We start from the raw sequence: 18904 nt of genomic DNA, 5'->3' as shown, positions 1-18904 counted from the left end.
AGAGATTATCCTGTGGGTTGTCTATTCATTTTGTTGACTGTTTCTTTGCTTTGCAGAAGATTTTTAGCTTGATGTAATCCCAGTTGTCTATTTTTGCTTTGGTCGCCTGTGATTCTAAGGTCCTACACGAAAAGGCTTTGCCATGACCCATGTCCTGAAACATTTCCTCAATGTTTTTTTCCTAGCAGTTTCAGAGTTTCAGATCTTAGATTCAAGTCTTTAATACATTTTGACTTGATTTTTGGGCATGCTGAGAGATAGGGGTCTAGTTTCATTCTTCTGTTACAGTTACCAAGTTTTCCCAGCACCATTTATTGAAAAGACAGTCCTTTCTCCTCATTGTATTAATAAGTTCTTGGTGCCTCTGTTGAAGATGAGTTGGTTGTGAGTGTGTGGATTTATATCCGGATTCTCTATTCTTTTCCATTGGTCCATATGTTTGTTTTTATGTCAGTACTATGTTGTTTTGGCTACTACATAGATAGCTTTGTAATAGATTTTGAAGTCAGGTAGTGTGATGCCTCCAGCTTTGTTCTTTTTGTTCAGGTTTGGTTTGGTTATTCCGAGTCTTTTGTGGTTCCATATAAATTGGTTTTTTTCTATTTCTGTGAAGAATGCCATTGGCATTTTGATAAGGATTGCATTGAATCTGTAAATTGCTTTGGGTAGTATTGTCATTTTAACAATATTATTTCTGTAATCCATAAGCATAGAATATCTTTCCATTTTTTATGTCCTCTTCTATAACTTTCATCAGTTTTATAGTGTTCCCTGTATTGAATTTTCACTTCTGTGGTTAGATTGATTGCTAGGTATTTTATATTTTTTATAGCTATTGTAAATTGGGTTGTTTCCTTGATTTATTTTTCAGATTGTTCGCTGTTGGCATCCATAAATGCTACTGATTTTTTTATGTTGATTTTGTATCCTGTGACTTTACTGAATTCATTTATAAGTTCTAACAGTTTTATGGTGGAGCCTTTAGCTTTTTCTAGGTGTTCATGTAATCTTTGAACAAGGCTAATTTGACTTCTTCCGTTCCAATTTGGATGCCCTTTATTTTTTTCTCTTGCCTAATTGCTCTGGCCAGAACTTCCTAGAGTTTAAAGGAAATTGTCATACCTAAAATAAGGAAATTTATGCTAACTGCAGAATTTCTTAAAAATTAACTTTTCTTGAGAACCAAACACCTTAGATGATATAGGCAAGACACTTTTCTATGAACAAAGAAAACCTTACAAAAAATTAATTCACAAGTTTGAAATGTCACATTTATTATAGGAATCTTGTGCTTGATCTCCTCACCAAAAGTAGTGGCTCCATTTTTCTACATTTTCATATTTTACTAATTGACTCTGGGTAGAAGGAAAGTAGTTTGGAGTTAAGGAGTTGGTGGGAAATGTTCTCCACCCTAGTCTATTCTAGAATTGACAGTGCAGGGGAAAGAAGAGGCTTGAGGTAGAGTTCTCACTGCCCATTGACAACTATTGCCTTCTGTCTGAATGGCAAAAGGGGAAATGCAACTATCAGAAGAGCGTAATTAGGTTCGGAAGATAAAACAGAAGTAAAAATGAGGGAGAGGAAAAAAGAGAAAGGAGGAAAAACAGGAATATGGTACAGTAGTCCCCTCCTAGCTGTGGAAGATAGGTTTCAAGACCCTTGGCGGATGCCTGAAACTGCATATAGTTTCAAACCCTATACATACTATATACTAAGTTTTTTCTATATATATGTACCTATGTCAAAATTTAATTTAGGCACAGAGATTAACAATAATGACTGATAATAAAATAGAACAATTATGACAATATACTATAATAAAGGTTATATGAATCCGATCTACCTTTCAAAGTATCTTATTGTACTGTACTTACCTATTTTCAGACCGTGGTTGACTGTGGGTAACTCAAATTATGGAAAGCAAAACCACAGATAAAGGGAGACTACTAAAGTCAAATTGGTGCAATTTGCTTAGAATTTCGGTAAATCTCCCAAAATTAAAACTAAAGTTTGACACAGTGTGAGGTAGAGAGTAAGTTTACCTAAATATATGTTTATGAGAAGTTACTGTATGTAGTTTTAATTTAGAACTACCTACCTTGACCACTCAAAATCCTGTGCACTGAAGATATTTTTAAGCAGTAGATTTGTCACTATATCTCTGCAATGAACATAAAGGGTAAGCAGTGCTCCCAGAACAGCTTTTGCTCGAGAGTTACTAGTATCCAACACTACCAGCCCCGCAACCTCTTCTAGATGACATATCACATCAGCACGGACATTCTCCAACTCTTCTTTTGAATGAGAATTCCCAAAACTTTTGACACAATCATCATAAAACATGATCTGGCTCTGAAAAGGTAAGAGATATGTATGATAACTGAAGCATAAATTTTATTTTAAATTAAAACATATTTTGTGAAGTATATGTGGTATATGTGTGAGCGCACTTGTGTGCTGTTCAAATCAAATGTCGCACATCTCTCTCTTAAAACCAAGAGTTACAAATGATTAAGCTTAGTGAGGAAGACACGTGAGAAGCTGAGACAGGCTGAAAGCTATGCCTCTTGAGCCAAACACTCAGCCAAGCTGTAAATGCAAAGGAAAAGTTCTTGAAGGATATTAAAAATGCCACTCTAGTGAACGCACGAATGATAAGAGAGCAAAAGGGCTTTATTGCTGACATGGAGAAAGTTTGAGTGGTCTGGATAAAAGAACAAACCAGCTCCCACATTTCCTTAAGGCAAAGCCTAATCCAGAGCAAGGCCCTAACTCTCTTCAATTCTATGGAAGGCTGAGAGGTGAGGAAGCTGCAGAAGAAAACTTTAATGCTAACAGAAGGTTGGTTCGTGAGGTTTAAGGAAAGATACCGTTGTTGCTATAAAAGTACAAGGTGAAGCAGCGAGTGCTCGTGTGGAAGCTGTAGCGAGTTATCCAGAAGACTGAGCTAAGATAACTGCTGAAGGTGGCTATACTAAACAACAGATTTTCAATGTAGACAAAACAGCCTTCTGTAGGAAGATGATGCCATTTAAGACTTTTATAGCTAGAGATGAGAAGTCAATGACTGGCTTCAAAGCTTCAAAGAACAAGCTGACTCTCTTGTTAGAGGCTAGTGTTGCTGGTGACTTTAAGTTGAAGCCAGTGCTCATTTACCATTCTGAAAATCCTAGGACCCTTAAGAATTATGCTAAATCTACTCTGTCTGTGCTCCATAAACGGAACAACAAAGCCTGGATAATAGTACATCAATTTTCAGCATGGTTCATTGGATATTTTAAGCCCACTGTTGAGAACTACTACTCAGAAAAAAAGATTCCTTTCAAAATATTACTTCTCATTGACAACGCACCTAGTCACTCAAGAGCTCTGATGGAGACGTACAAGGAGATTAATGTTGTTTGCATGCCTGCCAACACAATATCCATTCTGAAGCCCATGGACCAAGGAGTAATTTTGCCTTTCAAGTCTTATTATTTAAGAAATATATATTGTAAGGCCATAGCAGACATAAGAGAGTGATTCCTCTGGTGGATCTGGGCAAAGTAAATTGAAAATCTTCTAGAAAGAATTTACCATTCTGGATGCTACTAATAACATTTGTGATTTATGAGAGGAATAGCAACATTACCAGGAGTTAGGAAAAAGTTGATTCCAACCCTCATGGATGACTTTGAAGGCTTCAAGACTTCAGTGGAAGAAGTAACTGCAGATGTGGTAGAAATAGCCAAAGAACTAGAATTAGAAGTCGAGCCTGAAGATGTGACTGAATTGCTGCAATCTCATGACAAAACTTTAATGGATAACGAGTTGCTTGTTATGGATGAGCAAAGAGTGGTTTCCTTGGGATGGAAACTATTCCTGGTGAAGATGCTATAAATGTCATGGAAATGACAACAAAGGATTTAGAGTTTCCCCATAAACTTAGTTTGTAAAGCAGTGGCAGGGTTTGAGAGAACTGACTATAATTTTGAAAGAAATTCTACTGTGGGTAAAGTGCTATCAAAAGGCATCAAAAGCTACAGAGAAATCTTTCATGAAGAGTCAACCAGTGTGGCAAATGTCATTGTCTTATTTTAAGAAATTGCCACAGCCACTCCAGCCCTCAGCACCCAACATCCTGATCAGTCAGCAGCCAACAACACTGAGGCAAGATGCTCCATTAGCAAAAAGATTACAACTCACTGAAGGCTCAGATGATTGTCAGCATTTTTTAGCCATTCAGTATTTTTAAATTATGTAAATGTTTCAGACATAATGTTATTGCACACTTAATAGTCTACAGTATAGTATAAACATAACATATGCGCTGGGAAACCAAAATTTCTTGTGACTTCATTTATTGCAATATTCGCTTTACTGCAGTGATCTAGAACTGAACCCACAGTATCTCCGAGGTATGCCTGCATGCACACGTCAACGTGGCATTGACTTACCACGGTGAGCACCACTTGTCCTGGATGTGATACTACCCACAGGGAAAAAATCTGGGAGTTCCAGTCTTCAATCCCTTGACTTACAAATCTATAAATAAAAAAATTTAGTTATATTATTTATATCTAATCATTGATTGTGCCCATTTAATGATCAAGCATGACAAGGTCACAGGGGAATTTTCTTTTAAAATCTGATTTTTTTGGCCGGGCGCGGTGGCTCACGCCTGTAATCCTAGCACTCTGGGAGGCCGAGGTGGGCGGATCGTTTGAGCTCAGGAGTTCGAGACCAGCCTGAGCAAGAGCGAGACCCCATCTCTACTAAAAATAGAAAGAAATTATATGGACAGCTAAAAATATATATAGAAAAAATTAGCCGGGCATGGTGGTGCATGCCTGTAGTCCCAGCTACTCGGGAGGCTGAGGCAGTAGGATCGCTTGAGCCCAGGAGTTTGAGGTTGCTGTGAGCTAAACTGACGCCACGGCACTCACTCTAGCCCGGGCAACAGAGCGAAACTCTGTCTCAAAAAAAAAAAAAATAAAATAAAATCTGATTTTTTTGTTCTAATTTAGGTATATGTATGGGACCAAACAGAGGGGACAGAGCCTTAATCCATGCATAATGCATATTCCTTAAATTCCTCTAGAAACCTTGTATTAGCATTCAGAATAATATTAATAAATACAGATACGAAAACTGAAAGATAAATAGTCTTTCTATAACGAACAATAAATAATTATAAATGCAATGATACTGTTCTAGTTAAATTAGTTTTAAAAGTTTGCACTCTGAGGTTTTTTTTTTCCACTCTAAATAAATTGCAAGGACAGATTAACATATAAAAAGGAGAACATTAAAAAACTAAACCAAATAAGCAATTCCAGGAAGTAAAAGTGGAACAGAAATGCAAAGTAGTAAGGTGGGCTGAAACTGGAGGCCTATTAAGCGCTAGATCTTTTGAAAGTAGGCATAGGTAGTTAAGATCCTGGCCAGTTTTCAGATACACATGAATCTCAATGTACACAAAAACTATCTGAATATTGTTCATGATTATACTATCAAACTAAATTTACACTGCAAAAATGACTACCTTCCATTTAGCCATGTGTCATCATGCTCTATGGAAACTCATTTCATAAGGGACTTTACTTCATATTCTCTTCTGGATATTCCCCACTTACACTAGTAGATAATCAAGTTTTAAGAATGTACATATACATGTGTATATTATATAATTTTAGGATTTGAAAATTGTACTTACTTTTTTAGCACATCAAACATGCTTTTTTCTACATTTACCAGCCACTGTTCTACAGCATTTCTTACACGAATTTTCCTAAAATTTGTTTCAAAAAATAACATTATGAAGAAATATTTTAATTCATATTTCAGTACTTTGATAAGTCTGTAGTCTAAATTTTGCACATACTTTTATAATATTCATGGGCCATTATAACATTTATACCTAATGCCATCTTTAGGTTTTTCTAGATCTTAATTTGGAAAACCATGCAGAAAACATATTATCTTGCTTAGGAAATTCTGACATCAAAACCATAAATTTACACAATAAATTAGAATGCATCCAGGAGTTTGAAGATTATTTACTTTTAATTAAAGCAAAGATGAGAAGATTATGTACGGAAGGGTTCATGGAAAAGCAAAAGTGCATTTGCATGAGAATATCATCTTTGAAGAAATAGTTTGCTTAGCAAACTTTTATGAAATATCAGAAATTTCAAAGGAGAGGTTTTAAATAATGAGGTTGCATGGAGTCTATACATATAGGTTGTAACGTTTATCATACTTTGGCAGCACAAGACATTCTCCTTCAGCAGATACGAGCATTTTTACAGCAGGAGGGCCAATTTCTTGTTTCAATATCACTAATTGTTTTATATTTTCAAAACATTTCACAAGATGAGGCTGTGAACCAGAAACAAATGTCAGTAACATTATTAAATCCTGACCTGGTCAGGAAATAATATTGAACAAAGAATAATGTTATTACCTGTACAGCCTCAGGATTTCTGCTATCGGCTAGAATATCAAGAAGTTCAGCATTGCTAAGAAAGTAAAATCTTGGGAAAATGACTCTTTTAAGTTCAAGGTAGTCCTGTCCAGAACCAAAAGAAATGCAATTCAGAATATATGTTTAATCACGATATAAATTACATCCTTATTTGGGACTACATTTACAAACACATGCCACAATATGAAAGTTATAGTATACATACTAGAATCAGTCAAAATAACTTTCCATGCTTAATGAAAGTTATACTTAAAAAGCCAAAATTTTTTAGTAAAGCAAAACTAAAATGGAAACAAAAATAAATGAAAAGCCCCCACACATTACACACACACTCTATTTTATTATTGACCATTAATAAAGTACTGTATTTGGGTATTATCAGCACTGCTTTCCAATGCTTTGAACTTTCTGCTTTTATTTTCTATAGGTGAAGTTATCACCTTAGAGAATAAGTCATCATTTCACAGATGACCTCACATTCTACTGTGCAGAGAATTTCTAGATTTTCTACCCCTCCCCACAACTTAGAGGCATTAACACCAGCCTTAAGTCTTTCCTTCTTTTCAGAGGAAGAAAGATACATTCACTTATGCCAGGCTAAGATATCCTTGATTTATTTATGACTCTCCTATACCTTCAGTCTCTCCCTCGCAACAGGCCTCCCCCTTAAATTGCTCTCATTAAAAAATTATAAAAAGTCCTCCTTCTCCTTTAGTTGCTGTCTTCTTGCCCATCTTCTCTCCACAAAAGTTCCTGAAAAGATAGTCTGTAAACTCAAAATCTGTATTTACTCATCTCTCAGTCGTCTCACACTCTGCCATGTGGCCCCTGCTGTTAGCAAATTTACCGGGAGCTTTTTAGTCTTCATGTTACATGATATTTCCATAGCATTTAACGCTGTTGACCCTGCCCTTTGTTTTGACTTCCGGGATTTCACTCTCTTTCATCCCTCAGCCACTTCTTATCATTTTCCCTCAAAAGTCCCTTCTGTCCTCCACACCTTAATGCTGACATCTCTTGAGTTCCGTCTTCATCACTCTTCCGACTCATCATGCATTTCCTGAGCTACTTGATACATACCGACTTGCTCTTCAGCTCAGATCACTTCTCTCTGCCCCAGATCTATATAACCAATTGCCACTTGAAGATGTTCGCTTTAATGTCCCATATATGTTAGCTTCTCAACATGAACCAAACTTACTTGTTTCCACACAAGCCTCCTCATCTAGCTCCTATCTCTGTGCGTAATTATCTTCCACTCTTTTGGCCAAGCCAGAAACCTAGGCACAATCCAGGACCTCTTTCTTTCATCCTCTACTTACCTATCTGATGCTCCTGGCTCCACCTTCTTTCATCCTCACCCCAGCCTTATATGTTAGCCGCCAGTATTTCTAGCGGTTTTTAAATATTTATTCTCACTGTCCCCAATCCACAATCTATGCTTCCTTCCAGAGAGATATTTCTGAATTAAATTACTTCATTTTCTGGCTTAAAATCCTTCAGTGGCTACTCATTAAAGTCAAAACCCATTGTGATATTCAAAGCCCTCTACCCTCTGTCCCCTTCTTCCCTGGAGAATCTCATCTCTCACCACTTTCCCATTTGCAACCTCTGCGCCCCCTGCATCATCCTGCTCACAAACCATACCTGCTAATGGCTCCACGTCTTTGTTCTTTCTACCTTTGCCTAGGATGCTTTTCCCACCCACCCACCTCCACTCAGACTCTTTTACCCAAGATAACACCTCCACTTCTTTCAAGACCCAAGTGAGTTATCACTTCCCCCAGGGTGTGGGAATTTCTTCTCCTTAATACGGCCACACCATCCAACCTATTGTAGCATACATCAGATTATAATATCTCCTTTTTTGTTTCCTAAAATAGATTTTGAGTTACATAATAGTAGGGAATAGGTCTTTTATTTTTGTAGTTCCAGCACATAGGCATATTAAAGATGTGCCAGAAATAACCAGAAGGCTTATCTGAATGATGGCCTGGCTATTATTAACCGGAATCACTCTGGGCGCGGCCCCTTATTCCTGCCCCAGAGCATGGATGTGAATAGAAGAGGCCCTGCCTGGGCAGTGTACTTTCTGTCGGCTGTGACCACTTGTAGACATTTTGGAGGAATCATCACAACCACTGTGGCTTGTGTTTAGCAAGGAAAAGTGATGAATGCCTGAATAAAAATCTTGGTTTATGAATTGAAGTGAATATGAGCACCAGGAATTGCCAATATTAAGATACAGTATTACAGGATATGTATGTCTAGCAGACAATTTAATGTTCTGGCAATGTATAAATATATGCAATCCGTAATTTAATTTATGAACTCATCAAAATATTCTAGTTCAACTTTTGATGAATTTATCAACTTAACAATAACAGTGCTAATAAAAATAATTAACCTTTATTAAGGACTTTTCTTTGTGCCAGCTCTTGTGCTTTAAACACATCATCTCATTTAGCACAAAGCCCCTCAAAGTAAGGTTATTTTTGACTTAAAGATAAGGAAACTTGGGCACTCAAAAGTTTGGTACTTTGCCAGCAGTCATTTAAGGTTAGTCCAACCACTTTTTCTTTTGATAATATTTTCATTAACACTCTAGATAGCGAGAGTTTGAAAAATTATTGGCAGCTGGAAGAGAGAAGAAAATCTGCACTGAAATTAGCTTCTGTAGATTACATTACTTTTACTTTACTTTTGTAAAGTTAAATAATTCTCCACTATAGTATTGCTATAGTTTTACCTCAAGACTTTTCTTTATATTTTCAAGACGTATATTGCAATTTTGCAAAATTTCCAGGACTCCTGCAGAGGTGGTTATTTGCAAAGCATTCGGTTTGTTTTGTATTTTTGACATTACTTCTTTCCACATGCAAATCACCTGAGCAAAAAGTTTTGTTTCTGCTGGGAGCTGCCTTTAGAAATAAAAGTAGATGAAACTGTTTTTTGAAGGCTCTATAACTGAAATCTATAATCTAAATGCCTTTTCCACAGAATATTGTTTAACTTTTAAAATGTTTCAGTATGTTACATTTTTCATGGTCAATCATTAATTAAAGATACTTTTCAACTGTCTGGTGTGTACCAGATGTACACCGTAGGAAATCCTAAGATAAATTAGACATACAACCATCATTTAACCAGATTATACTTAGTGTGTGGTGGAAGACAGATAATATACAAGTTCTACATAAAGTAAGAAATGATTTATATCCTAAGAAATGTAATTTCAAAAGGGCTACTGAAATTCTAAAGAAAAAATGGGATCTGAAGAGAGCTTCTTGGAGAAGAAGATATTTGATTTAGGTTTTAAAGGAGGAGTAGGGCAGATTATAATACTTCTCTGTCTATACGTAGGATAAGTTGTTCATTGAAGAAAAGATTTCTCAAGGATAACAGAAAATATAGTATCCACCATGCATTTTTTTTCCCTGTATATGGTATATTTTAAACTTTTACCTTTGTATTTCTAAAGAATAAAAGATTGGTTCAAGATAAAGCCAATTTCTTTGACAACTCATCCATTCCTCAAGGGTGTAAGAGAAGAGAGTCAAGTTTTGATCCCATTTAGTCACAAGATCCTACAATGATAAAAATATACAGACATACAAATCTAAATATATGAAATTATTCTATAAGAGTCACATAATAGAAACTGAGATCAAAGGTGATTAGCAGTCATTGACATATGGAAAATAATTAACAGAAAGTCACATAAATGATTTTCTGTTGTGACTGGTGGATACAGGCACTATTCCCAGCACTGTGTGAGCACCAGGCATCGTTCCCTAGGGTCCAACTGACTGACATTTTCCCTAAACGTATGTGTTTGAAAATAATGTGAATTCCATTTGTTGGGTACATACTTCTCTTTAACTCTCTATCAATTACTATATAGATGCAAGCACATGTGTGTGTGAGTTCATGTATAAGCCATTATTTTAAGTTTGCTATTTACTATCTCTGTATTATTACGTATCTTGTTGAGTTTCTCAAAGGTTTAACGTGATTGTTAGGTGTGTTACTGGATGTGGAGCAGCACAGTGAGGGACCATCAGGGAACACTGATGGTAATAGTCACAGTATACAGGGTCATGTTTTTATATGAACTAAATTTATCTTGTCCACCCCTTATTCAACATTTTGATGTTTCCTCATGAACAATTAATGCTTCCATAAAAAGCTACTTTAGTATTCAAACTACTACATATTTGACCATTTCTATTTGAGTGTATGAATAATTTATATAATTCAAAAGCAAGTGTAAAATTGTAGAACGCAACACTTCTTGGCATTCTGGCTAGGAAGTGTAGTGTATGTTCTTATCAGTAGAATGCAAAAAGTTAAAGTGATAAATAACTATAGAAAATTAAAACATTTTATCATAGTATTTACCTTAATGGGACCGATATAGGAAGATCCTTTAATTGTGGCAAGTATGACTTGAGATTCTTCTAACTGAGCTAATATGTCATCTATAGATGAAATTATTAGGATAGAGTAACTCTCTGTGTGATGAAGAACTAAATGTAAAGGAGTAGTGTTCCAAAAATCAATCATCTTAGATAGCATTTTTTCAAGAGCAGCTTCATTACTTGCTGAGGTTGATATATCCCTTATTTCATTTTCATACAGAAACATCTGAAACGAACAAATTATTATTTAATCTTAAGTGGACCAAAAAATTCCTGATACATTTAAATGGAAGATTTAAATGTATGTTTTGAAAGGCACATCAGAAGTACTGAAGATCTGATTTCAGTTAGGTCTACATCCTAACCAGAGTCTTCATGGCCTAACCTTCATGAAAATAGCCCTTTGCAGTTTTAAATTATCCTATTTCACATCCTTCTTGTTCAAGGAAAATTTCTAATTTTTGTCTGATTCTAGTCAGAGTAAATAAATTCTGTAAATGTGCAGATGGTATTATTTCCTTCCTAAGATAATGTGAACTAATTGCTTAATTTGTGACATGTTTTTACTCTTTATAATAATTCTTGGCATATATTCATCTAAAAGAATGAAACTCTAATGGACCCAAATTTCCATGGCTTCTCTTTATTTGCCTCATATCCTTGAGGATAAGTGTATCTCAGAATACATTGGTAGAGTTTATATAGGCCTCCTTGCCATGTGCACTGACTTAAAATTCTCATGGGACTAAATTTGGACATAAGATCTCCAGATTCACTCACCATAATACTCAGAGCTTCTCATGTCTACATCTTTAAATTAACTAGCTAGACTTATTGTTTTTATCCCTATTTAGGAATGAGAATCTACTACTATTCCTGTATGTCATTTCCATTGGGTTAAAGAATGATGCTTAATCTCTGTGTTTTGGTAATGCAGCTCAGTGGGGACAATGAACAGATATGACTAGTTTTTATCATCTTTCCTACGGGCCTGCCAAAGATGGGTATGAGAGGATGGTGGGATAAGTTGACTGCTTGTGGCCTTAAATAACAGCTTTGGGGAAGAGGCCTACCCTTTGACATAGACTATTCAGCCAAAGGCAGATAAGGATGCAATAGGACCCTGAAAGTTCCAGGCCGAAGAAAGAATGTTGTGCCTAATGCTAACATTCTGAGATTGCCAAAAACTAAATCTAGGTACTACTAATGCGTAAAGCAAAACTTCAGCCAAGTGAATCTAGCTCTGGCAAGTCTTTATGGTCACAGCTTGGGACCTGACTGACAAACAAATTTTCCAATTGACTTAGTTAATATCTGGGTGGTTTCAGATGAATCTTAATGCCTACAATTAATTATCTACCTTTATTATAAAGCACATGGCTTCTAAAGTGCAAATGATCAACCATAAAATGATAGTATTCATCATATGCATACCATTGACCCCTTCCTATTAACTTACTTTGTGACTTGCTTTTCACGTGACGGGCTTTTCAGAGCCTGCACAACATCATGGACAGAATGGTTGTCACGTAACTGTAAGCCATGACAATTTATTCATTTGATAGGATCACAAATAAGAACTTCTAATATGGCCTATCCTGGAAAGTCTTGAGGCATGATCACCATCTTTGAGTTCACACCAAGAAATGCAAGTTTTAGTAAATGAAGGCAGAGTTTCTGGGCCAAATCCTATGCATCTAAGTATCTACGTTATATTGGATAAGTTGTCAGATGTCTACAGGATCAGCAAAATCATCCAGGAACTCTTAAGAGTTCCCTCGAGATTACCAGCTGATTATCTCCTTTCCCCTCTATTATTATTAATATAATTAACTTCAAGAAGAGGAAGGGGTTCCTCTAACTCCTGACTATAGTATTTCTGAGGCTGAAGACCTTGTTCACTTTTGTTCAGATGTCAAATTGCCTTAATTTTAACCCTTCAAAAACTGCATGAGACTTCCTTTTTAAAGTATCCATTCATGTTAGAAATATAAGGATAGCTCACTGGAACTCTCTGAGGTATTGCAGGTTACCATTCCCAGCTGCTACCCTATACACTTATCTACCCTAACTTTTATTGCTTGCTGCTACACTTAGTCTGTCAAATTCTGACCCTATTATATCTAACTTGCCCAGGAAGGGCTGCAATAACCCAAGGCTGAAAACGAAAATGTCACTGAAATTGTGCTAGATTTTTAGCATGCTGATTTTAATAAACTCATCTGTTGGTATTGTCCCTTATGTTCTGAAATAATCTAGATCTCTTGCTGAATTTCTCTTTGGCATATAGGCAAGGTGGGAGGCTCTGGCAATAATCCAGAAAAGGATGAGAGATTTAGATATGAGGAGGAATGTGAGAGCAAGGGAAGATGCAAGAATTATTTCATGATTTTTAATGTAAGCAATTGGAAGAATGGAGCTGCCATTAACTGAGATGGCGAAGACAGAGGCAGAGTAAAATTGGGGAGATGGAGAATGAAAATTGAATTTTTTGACATGTTAATTTTGAGATATGTCTTAGACATATTAAATAAGAAATTGGAAATGTGAGTTTGGGGTTCAGGAGGGAGGTTGAGATTAGGGGTAGCGATATAAAATAATTTTTAAAAATCAATTAAAGTTGTCTTTTAAAATTCTTTTTAAATTCTTTAATTTTTTTTCCCATGTTCCTCATTACAACAGATCATTTAGTAGAGTATTATAGGTATAAAATGCTGGTTTTGATTACATTAGATATTGTCAACCATGAAACATTAAACATAAACAAAGCTTATTGTAAGTTAGGCATGAAAATAGAAAACTTTTTAACCATAAAAATTGGAAAAATTATATTTTTATAATAAAACTTTCATGGCAAACCAAATAGCTATTAATTATGCATTTTAAATGTAATATTGAGTTATTTGTATGACTATTCTGACATGCTCTTAATATAGTTTCATTTTATATAAAATGGAATATAGTTGTTTTGATTTTTCCATTCTTATGTATTCTCTATAAGTAGCACTTTTAAACAATGAAACACTAATTTCATTTGTCACACATGAAAGCCAGTATTAATGTTTTCTAATCACCTAGATAATTGTATAATGAATAAATTATCCAATGTCTCCAATTAAACCTAGTTTCCTATAACCTATTATCTATTAATATATTCTTTTCCCATTCTATAAACTTCTCCCTTTCCTAATTCCTATTCATTGTAGATTTATTTGCCTACTTAAAATTAGCTCCTATAGTATTTCAATCTACTTTTTTCAAGCTATTTTTATTTACCTTGAGGGTCAGAAGATTCTCTAGTGTACAGTTTTTATCAAGGGAAACTGACTTTCCAACAATCTCCTGGAGAGCCTCCCAGTGCCGTGGCTTAAGACAGGGGTTGCTCAGAGCCATGATGATAGGCAGTTCTTGTTTAAACTCCGTCACCGACTGCTTAAGGTGTTTTACTATATCATTTTTAGGTAAACCTGTAAATAACAATGGGTCATGAGGCTTACAACATGTTTATTGTATTTTATTAACCAGAAAATAAAATTGAGAAAATAAGAATTTTTCTTTAAAATTTGCCAATTAATGTAATACTAGTTTACCCGTTATTAGTCTGCATTAAAATAATATAAAATAATGAGCTTAATTAACATCAACCTACTGCTCCATAAGAATCAACTATGCAATAAAATAAAGAGAAATAGTTATTAGGACTAGGAAGGACGGCCAGATTATCTTGGAAAATTTGATACCAGGGATGACCAGCTACTACAGTGTTTCCCAGATTTTCACTATCAAGATAGAAATACAGACAGATGGGTATGCACACACATTCGGAAGACTGTCATAAATTTTAGGCTTTTAAATTTTGCTAGGTAAGGAAGAACATCAAGGGGGGAAAATCTACCATCACTATCATTTCATAAAAACAATATTTTAAGACCAAAATGTAGGTGAGAAATTTGCCATAAACTAGCATTAGTCAACCTATGGAGTTGAAGTTTCATCCCTTATAACCTTTTGATTCAACTTAGAAAAGAAAAGGGAATGGAAGAGAGAAATACCCAAAGTTAGGAGCTCGGGAGAATTGAAAAGTAAACCCATACTATCATAAAAACAATTTGTACAGATGGGGCTTCTTTTATAAAGCCATACTAAATCGTAAAATGTTTTTAAAGATCTAGTTAAATAGAAGGTCAAGAGAATAACTTTGGCTTTTGCCAGTTTAGACTTTCGGCAAGCAGCAAGATTTTGTCTGGGAAACTGTGGATAAAAGAAGGTGTTGTCTACTTGTTATTTTATATATTTTTTTGAAGCATATATGACAAAATATTGAGAGAGAATGCATACAATGAGTGTTATGTTAAACCACTGAGACTATGATTTGCCCCTAGTTTTTCTCTTTTCTAAACATTTTAATATTATTATATTTCTTGTATAATTTTAAAACAAGCAAAATAAACTGTTTTTCTGGCTTTTCTGGAGAATAAATTTTAGCTTGAGGAATAGCTGAGCCTTAGGCAAAGACATTCTCTTGATTAGGTGAGCAAAACTTTCCTTTTGGAAATGATAAGATCTCGTAAAATGCTCTTACAGGAACAGTATTCTCTGGATACGCAAGATTTCAAATTTGATGATTAGCATAAGAGCAACCTCTCCAAATGACATTTTAGCTGTTTCCCCCACTGCCCAAAGGACACTTAGAGGCGTACAGAGGATCTGGGTAAAGATTCTGCAAGGGGGCCTTTAGCATCAAAACATCTCTGACCAGTACCCTAAGAGGAGCCAGAATCAGAGTGAAGTGTCTGGGGTTCTAACCAGGGAATCCACTTCTAAGGAATACAAGAATTGTTATTAATAACTTAATGAAAATTCTTTCGCAAAGACTTAATCTCTTTCTTGTTTCAACAAACAATTCCTGCCTACACTCCTGAATTGCTGCTACAGCCATAATGGTCAACTCTGGGGATCAAATAAAGAAACAAAACCACGGATGGTCATCTTGCTGCCCAAGGGCCATGTTGTGTGTTATTCCAGATGGGAAAATTTGAGAAACGCACTTTTACCTTTTTCTAGTACGTAGATTATGTGCATCCATTTTGAAACATTTCTCTGTACTGACTCTGTATCAATACTTTGAAGAGAACATTTTCTCCATTGCTGAAAGAGTGTTCTCAACTCCTCTTTTGCTTCCCATAATATTTTCCTCAAAGTTAGGTCATATTCAACGTCAGTGATCTCTGAAAGCACAATCTGTATAATATCTTCCATATTAAGAGAATGCATATGAGACTGGGAATCATCAAAATAATTCTGCTGGCTTGAATACATTTTAGCTTTGTTGGCTAAACTTGCAGCTTCCTCTGAGAGAGTCTGGATCATTTCCATTGCTGTTGACACTCGAGTACCAGCATGTAAGAGAACAGGAGTTCTTATCTAAAAAATAACAGTAAGACAGAAGTAAGTTTTTCTTACTTAGAAGACAGACATTCTAAGAGACCAAAATGTTCACAACTTAAACATGTTTTACTGACAGTTAAAGCATTTTAGTATATAATCTAAGTGTTAATATGGTGAGTGAGTGAAGTTGGAACTATCATTACCATTTGGCCCAACGGCCCAGAAAGATTTCAGGGTTTTTTTTTTTTTTTTTTTTTAGCCCTTTTTGTGCCATCAGCCCCTGTGGCAGTCTGCTGACGTCTACCATAAAACTCGCCAGCTCTGCTGCTGTTTGTTACCTACGTTCCCTCATAGTTGAAGAAAATGCTAAATTCCATTTTAAAGGCTCATGAAAATAGGCACGTAATCTTACTTATCATTCAAGTTCACTAATCATCAAAATTCTGTCAGTGAATTCCATGTTAAGAATACTAGGGTTAAATTATTTATCCAAGACTCCACAGAAATACCCAAATGCTTAGACTTACATGTGGCTAAGATAAATTTTCTAAAAAATAAAAACAAAACAAACTTACTTTGGTCTTTAAATTACTAACATCAACTCGTAGATCAGTGATACATGCTTCCAAATTATCTCTGAATCTAATTATAGTAGCATCTTTGTTTGTTTTACTTAACTTCATGGCTGTTTTTAGTTGACGAAATTTGGTAAGAATGATTTTATATATGGCCATTTGCTCTTCAGAAACATGGATCTGGTAATGCTTTACAACAGAAAATAGCTCAGAAAGTGTTGAGTACTCTTCTTCTAATTTAGATATATTTGAGGAAATTTCATCCAAAAAAGTAAAATGCTTCACAAATTCTTCTATTTCAGTGGGATCACATTCCAGCTGTCGTAATGATGACTCTACAACCTGAAATCGTTAACATGTTAATTATAGCTATTATGACTTTTCACTATTTTAGAAGACTAATTACTTTTTAATTTCTTTGACTTACTCAAGTATAATTTCATTAAAAATTCAAAACATCATCTAAACACAATTCTAAGTATTATTTAAATATTGGGAAATTAACACGATCAAATACTTCCATTGTTAACACAAGGCACTTGAATGTATCTGAGATATAAAATAAATGCTACTAAAAGAAGTGCTATAATGAATAATGGCTTTCAAAAATAAGTAGCAAAAGTATGACTGAAAAGTGAATAGTATATAATTGCTACCACTTTTTGAGCATTTGTGTGCTAGGTTCCTGAGGTATATTGTATCACTTTATTCAGATAGTATGTTTGCTAATTAGGTGTTTTTTTCCCTGGTTTGCAGAGGGTGAAACTGAGTCTCAGAGGGGTTCATTGAGTTACAGAACAATGATTCAGACCCAAATCTGACTCCAAATCCCATTCTTTCCCACCCTACCTGTATCCATTATAAGCATATTGACAATAGCCACACTTTTACTAATTATATGTATTTCATTCCATAAAATTTCTGAGGTAATTGCATTTCTACACTGAAATTACAATTTTTTTCTTATTTTTTCTTCATGCTTCAAGGGTCCTTAATGAGTATTCATATATAATTTTATATAACTTTAGAATCCAAGTCAGTTCAATTTTCAACCTTCACAGCCTTGAATTAATTGCTTGTATCTCTAACTTTTCAAACACTTTAGTCTATTTGATTATAATAAATGCTCATGCAAAAATTGCAGCACAAAAAAAGTTTACAAAACAGAAAGCCATCTATTATTTCATCTCCCAGAGATAATCACTGGTAACCCATCAGAAATTTTACTATGGGGATTATGTCTTTGTCTTTTGTCATAGAGTTTATATTAATAAGAACAGACCTTAAAATCAGAGAGACTTGTGTTTAAATTCCAGCATTTACTAACTGTGTGACCCTAAGCAATGTAGTCCCCAGCCCGTTGGCCATGAACTGGTACTGGTCAGTGTCCTGTTAGGAACTGGGCCACACAGCAGGTGAGCAGTGAGTGAGCGAGCGAAGCTTCATCTGTATTTACAGCTGCTCCCCATCACTCACATCACTGCCTGAGCTCCGCCTCCTGTCAGATCAGCAGTGGCATTAGATTCTGCATTACGGTAACCTGTATAATTATTTCATTATATATTATAAAACCACCTGTCTGGTTGTTACTATAGATTAAATTTGTCTTTGTCAAATTTGATATATATGTAATCATATAGTAGGTATTTCTTTGTGTCTGTCTTCTTTTGCTCAACAAGTTTTTAAAGATTCATCCAAGCTGTTGCATGTGGCAGTCCATTCTTTTGGCTGAATAGTATTCCAATGTATGAATATATCATATTTTTTCTTATCTATTCCCCTGTTGATAGACACTTGGATTGCTTTCAGGTTTTAGCAATTGTGGGTAAAGCTTCTATGACTAATTTGGGTTCATGTCTGTGTGCAGATTTCATTTCTCATGGATAAATAATGTGGAATGGAATTGTTACATCATATGGTAAGTGAATATTTAACTTGAAAACAACTGCCAATTTTCCAAAGTGATTGTACCATTTTCAATTCTCACCTGCAATGTATGAAAATTCTAATTCATCCAAATCTTGTCAGCATTTGGTATTGTCAGTCTTTTTAAT

General features: G+C 35.2%; 1 protein-coding gene across 1 annotated transcript in view; it reads right to left on the bottom strand.

The window, feature by feature from the left end:
* Positions 1 to 18904, bottom strand: part of DNAH14 (dynein axonemal heavy chain 14) — a 190996-nt gene that overhangs the window by 132486 nt on the left and 39606 nt on the right. Inside the window, exons 17-27 of the mRNA XM_069484603.1 lie at positions 16851 to 17192; positions 15942 to 16311; positions 14164 to 14354; positions 10868 to 11113; positions 9932 to 10053; positions 9216 to 9387; positions 6446 to 6550; positions 6242 to 6360; positions 5696 to 5770; positions 4437 to 4524; positions 2099 to 2352 (exon numbers count right to left, since the gene is read on the bottom strand). Of these exons, the coding sequence (XP_069340704.1) occupies positions 2099 to 2352; positions 4437 to 4524; positions 5696 to 5770; positions 6242 to 6360; positions 6446 to 6550; positions 9216 to 9387; positions 9932 to 10053; positions 10868 to 11113; positions 14164 to 14354; positions 15942 to 16311; positions 16851 to 17192 (2084 nt within the window). The remainder of the gene's footprint in view (positions 1 to 2098; positions 2353 to 4436; positions 4525 to 5695; positions 5771 to 6241; positions 6361 to 6445; positions 6551 to 9215; positions 9388 to 9931; positions 10054 to 10867; positions 11114 to 14163; positions 14355 to 15941; positions 16312 to 16850; positions 17193 to 18904) is intronic.

The sequence above is a fragment of the Eulemur rufifrons genome, chromosome 11 (assembly GCF_041146395.1).
Source record: "Eulemur rufifrons isolate Redbay chromosome 11, OSU_ERuf_1, whole genome shotgun sequence".
Taxonomy (NCBI): domain Eukaryota; kingdom Metazoa; phylum Chordata; class Mammalia; order Primates; family Lemuridae; genus Eulemur; species Eulemur rufifrons.
This window is presented reverse-complemented; position numbering and strand designations above follow the sequence as displayed.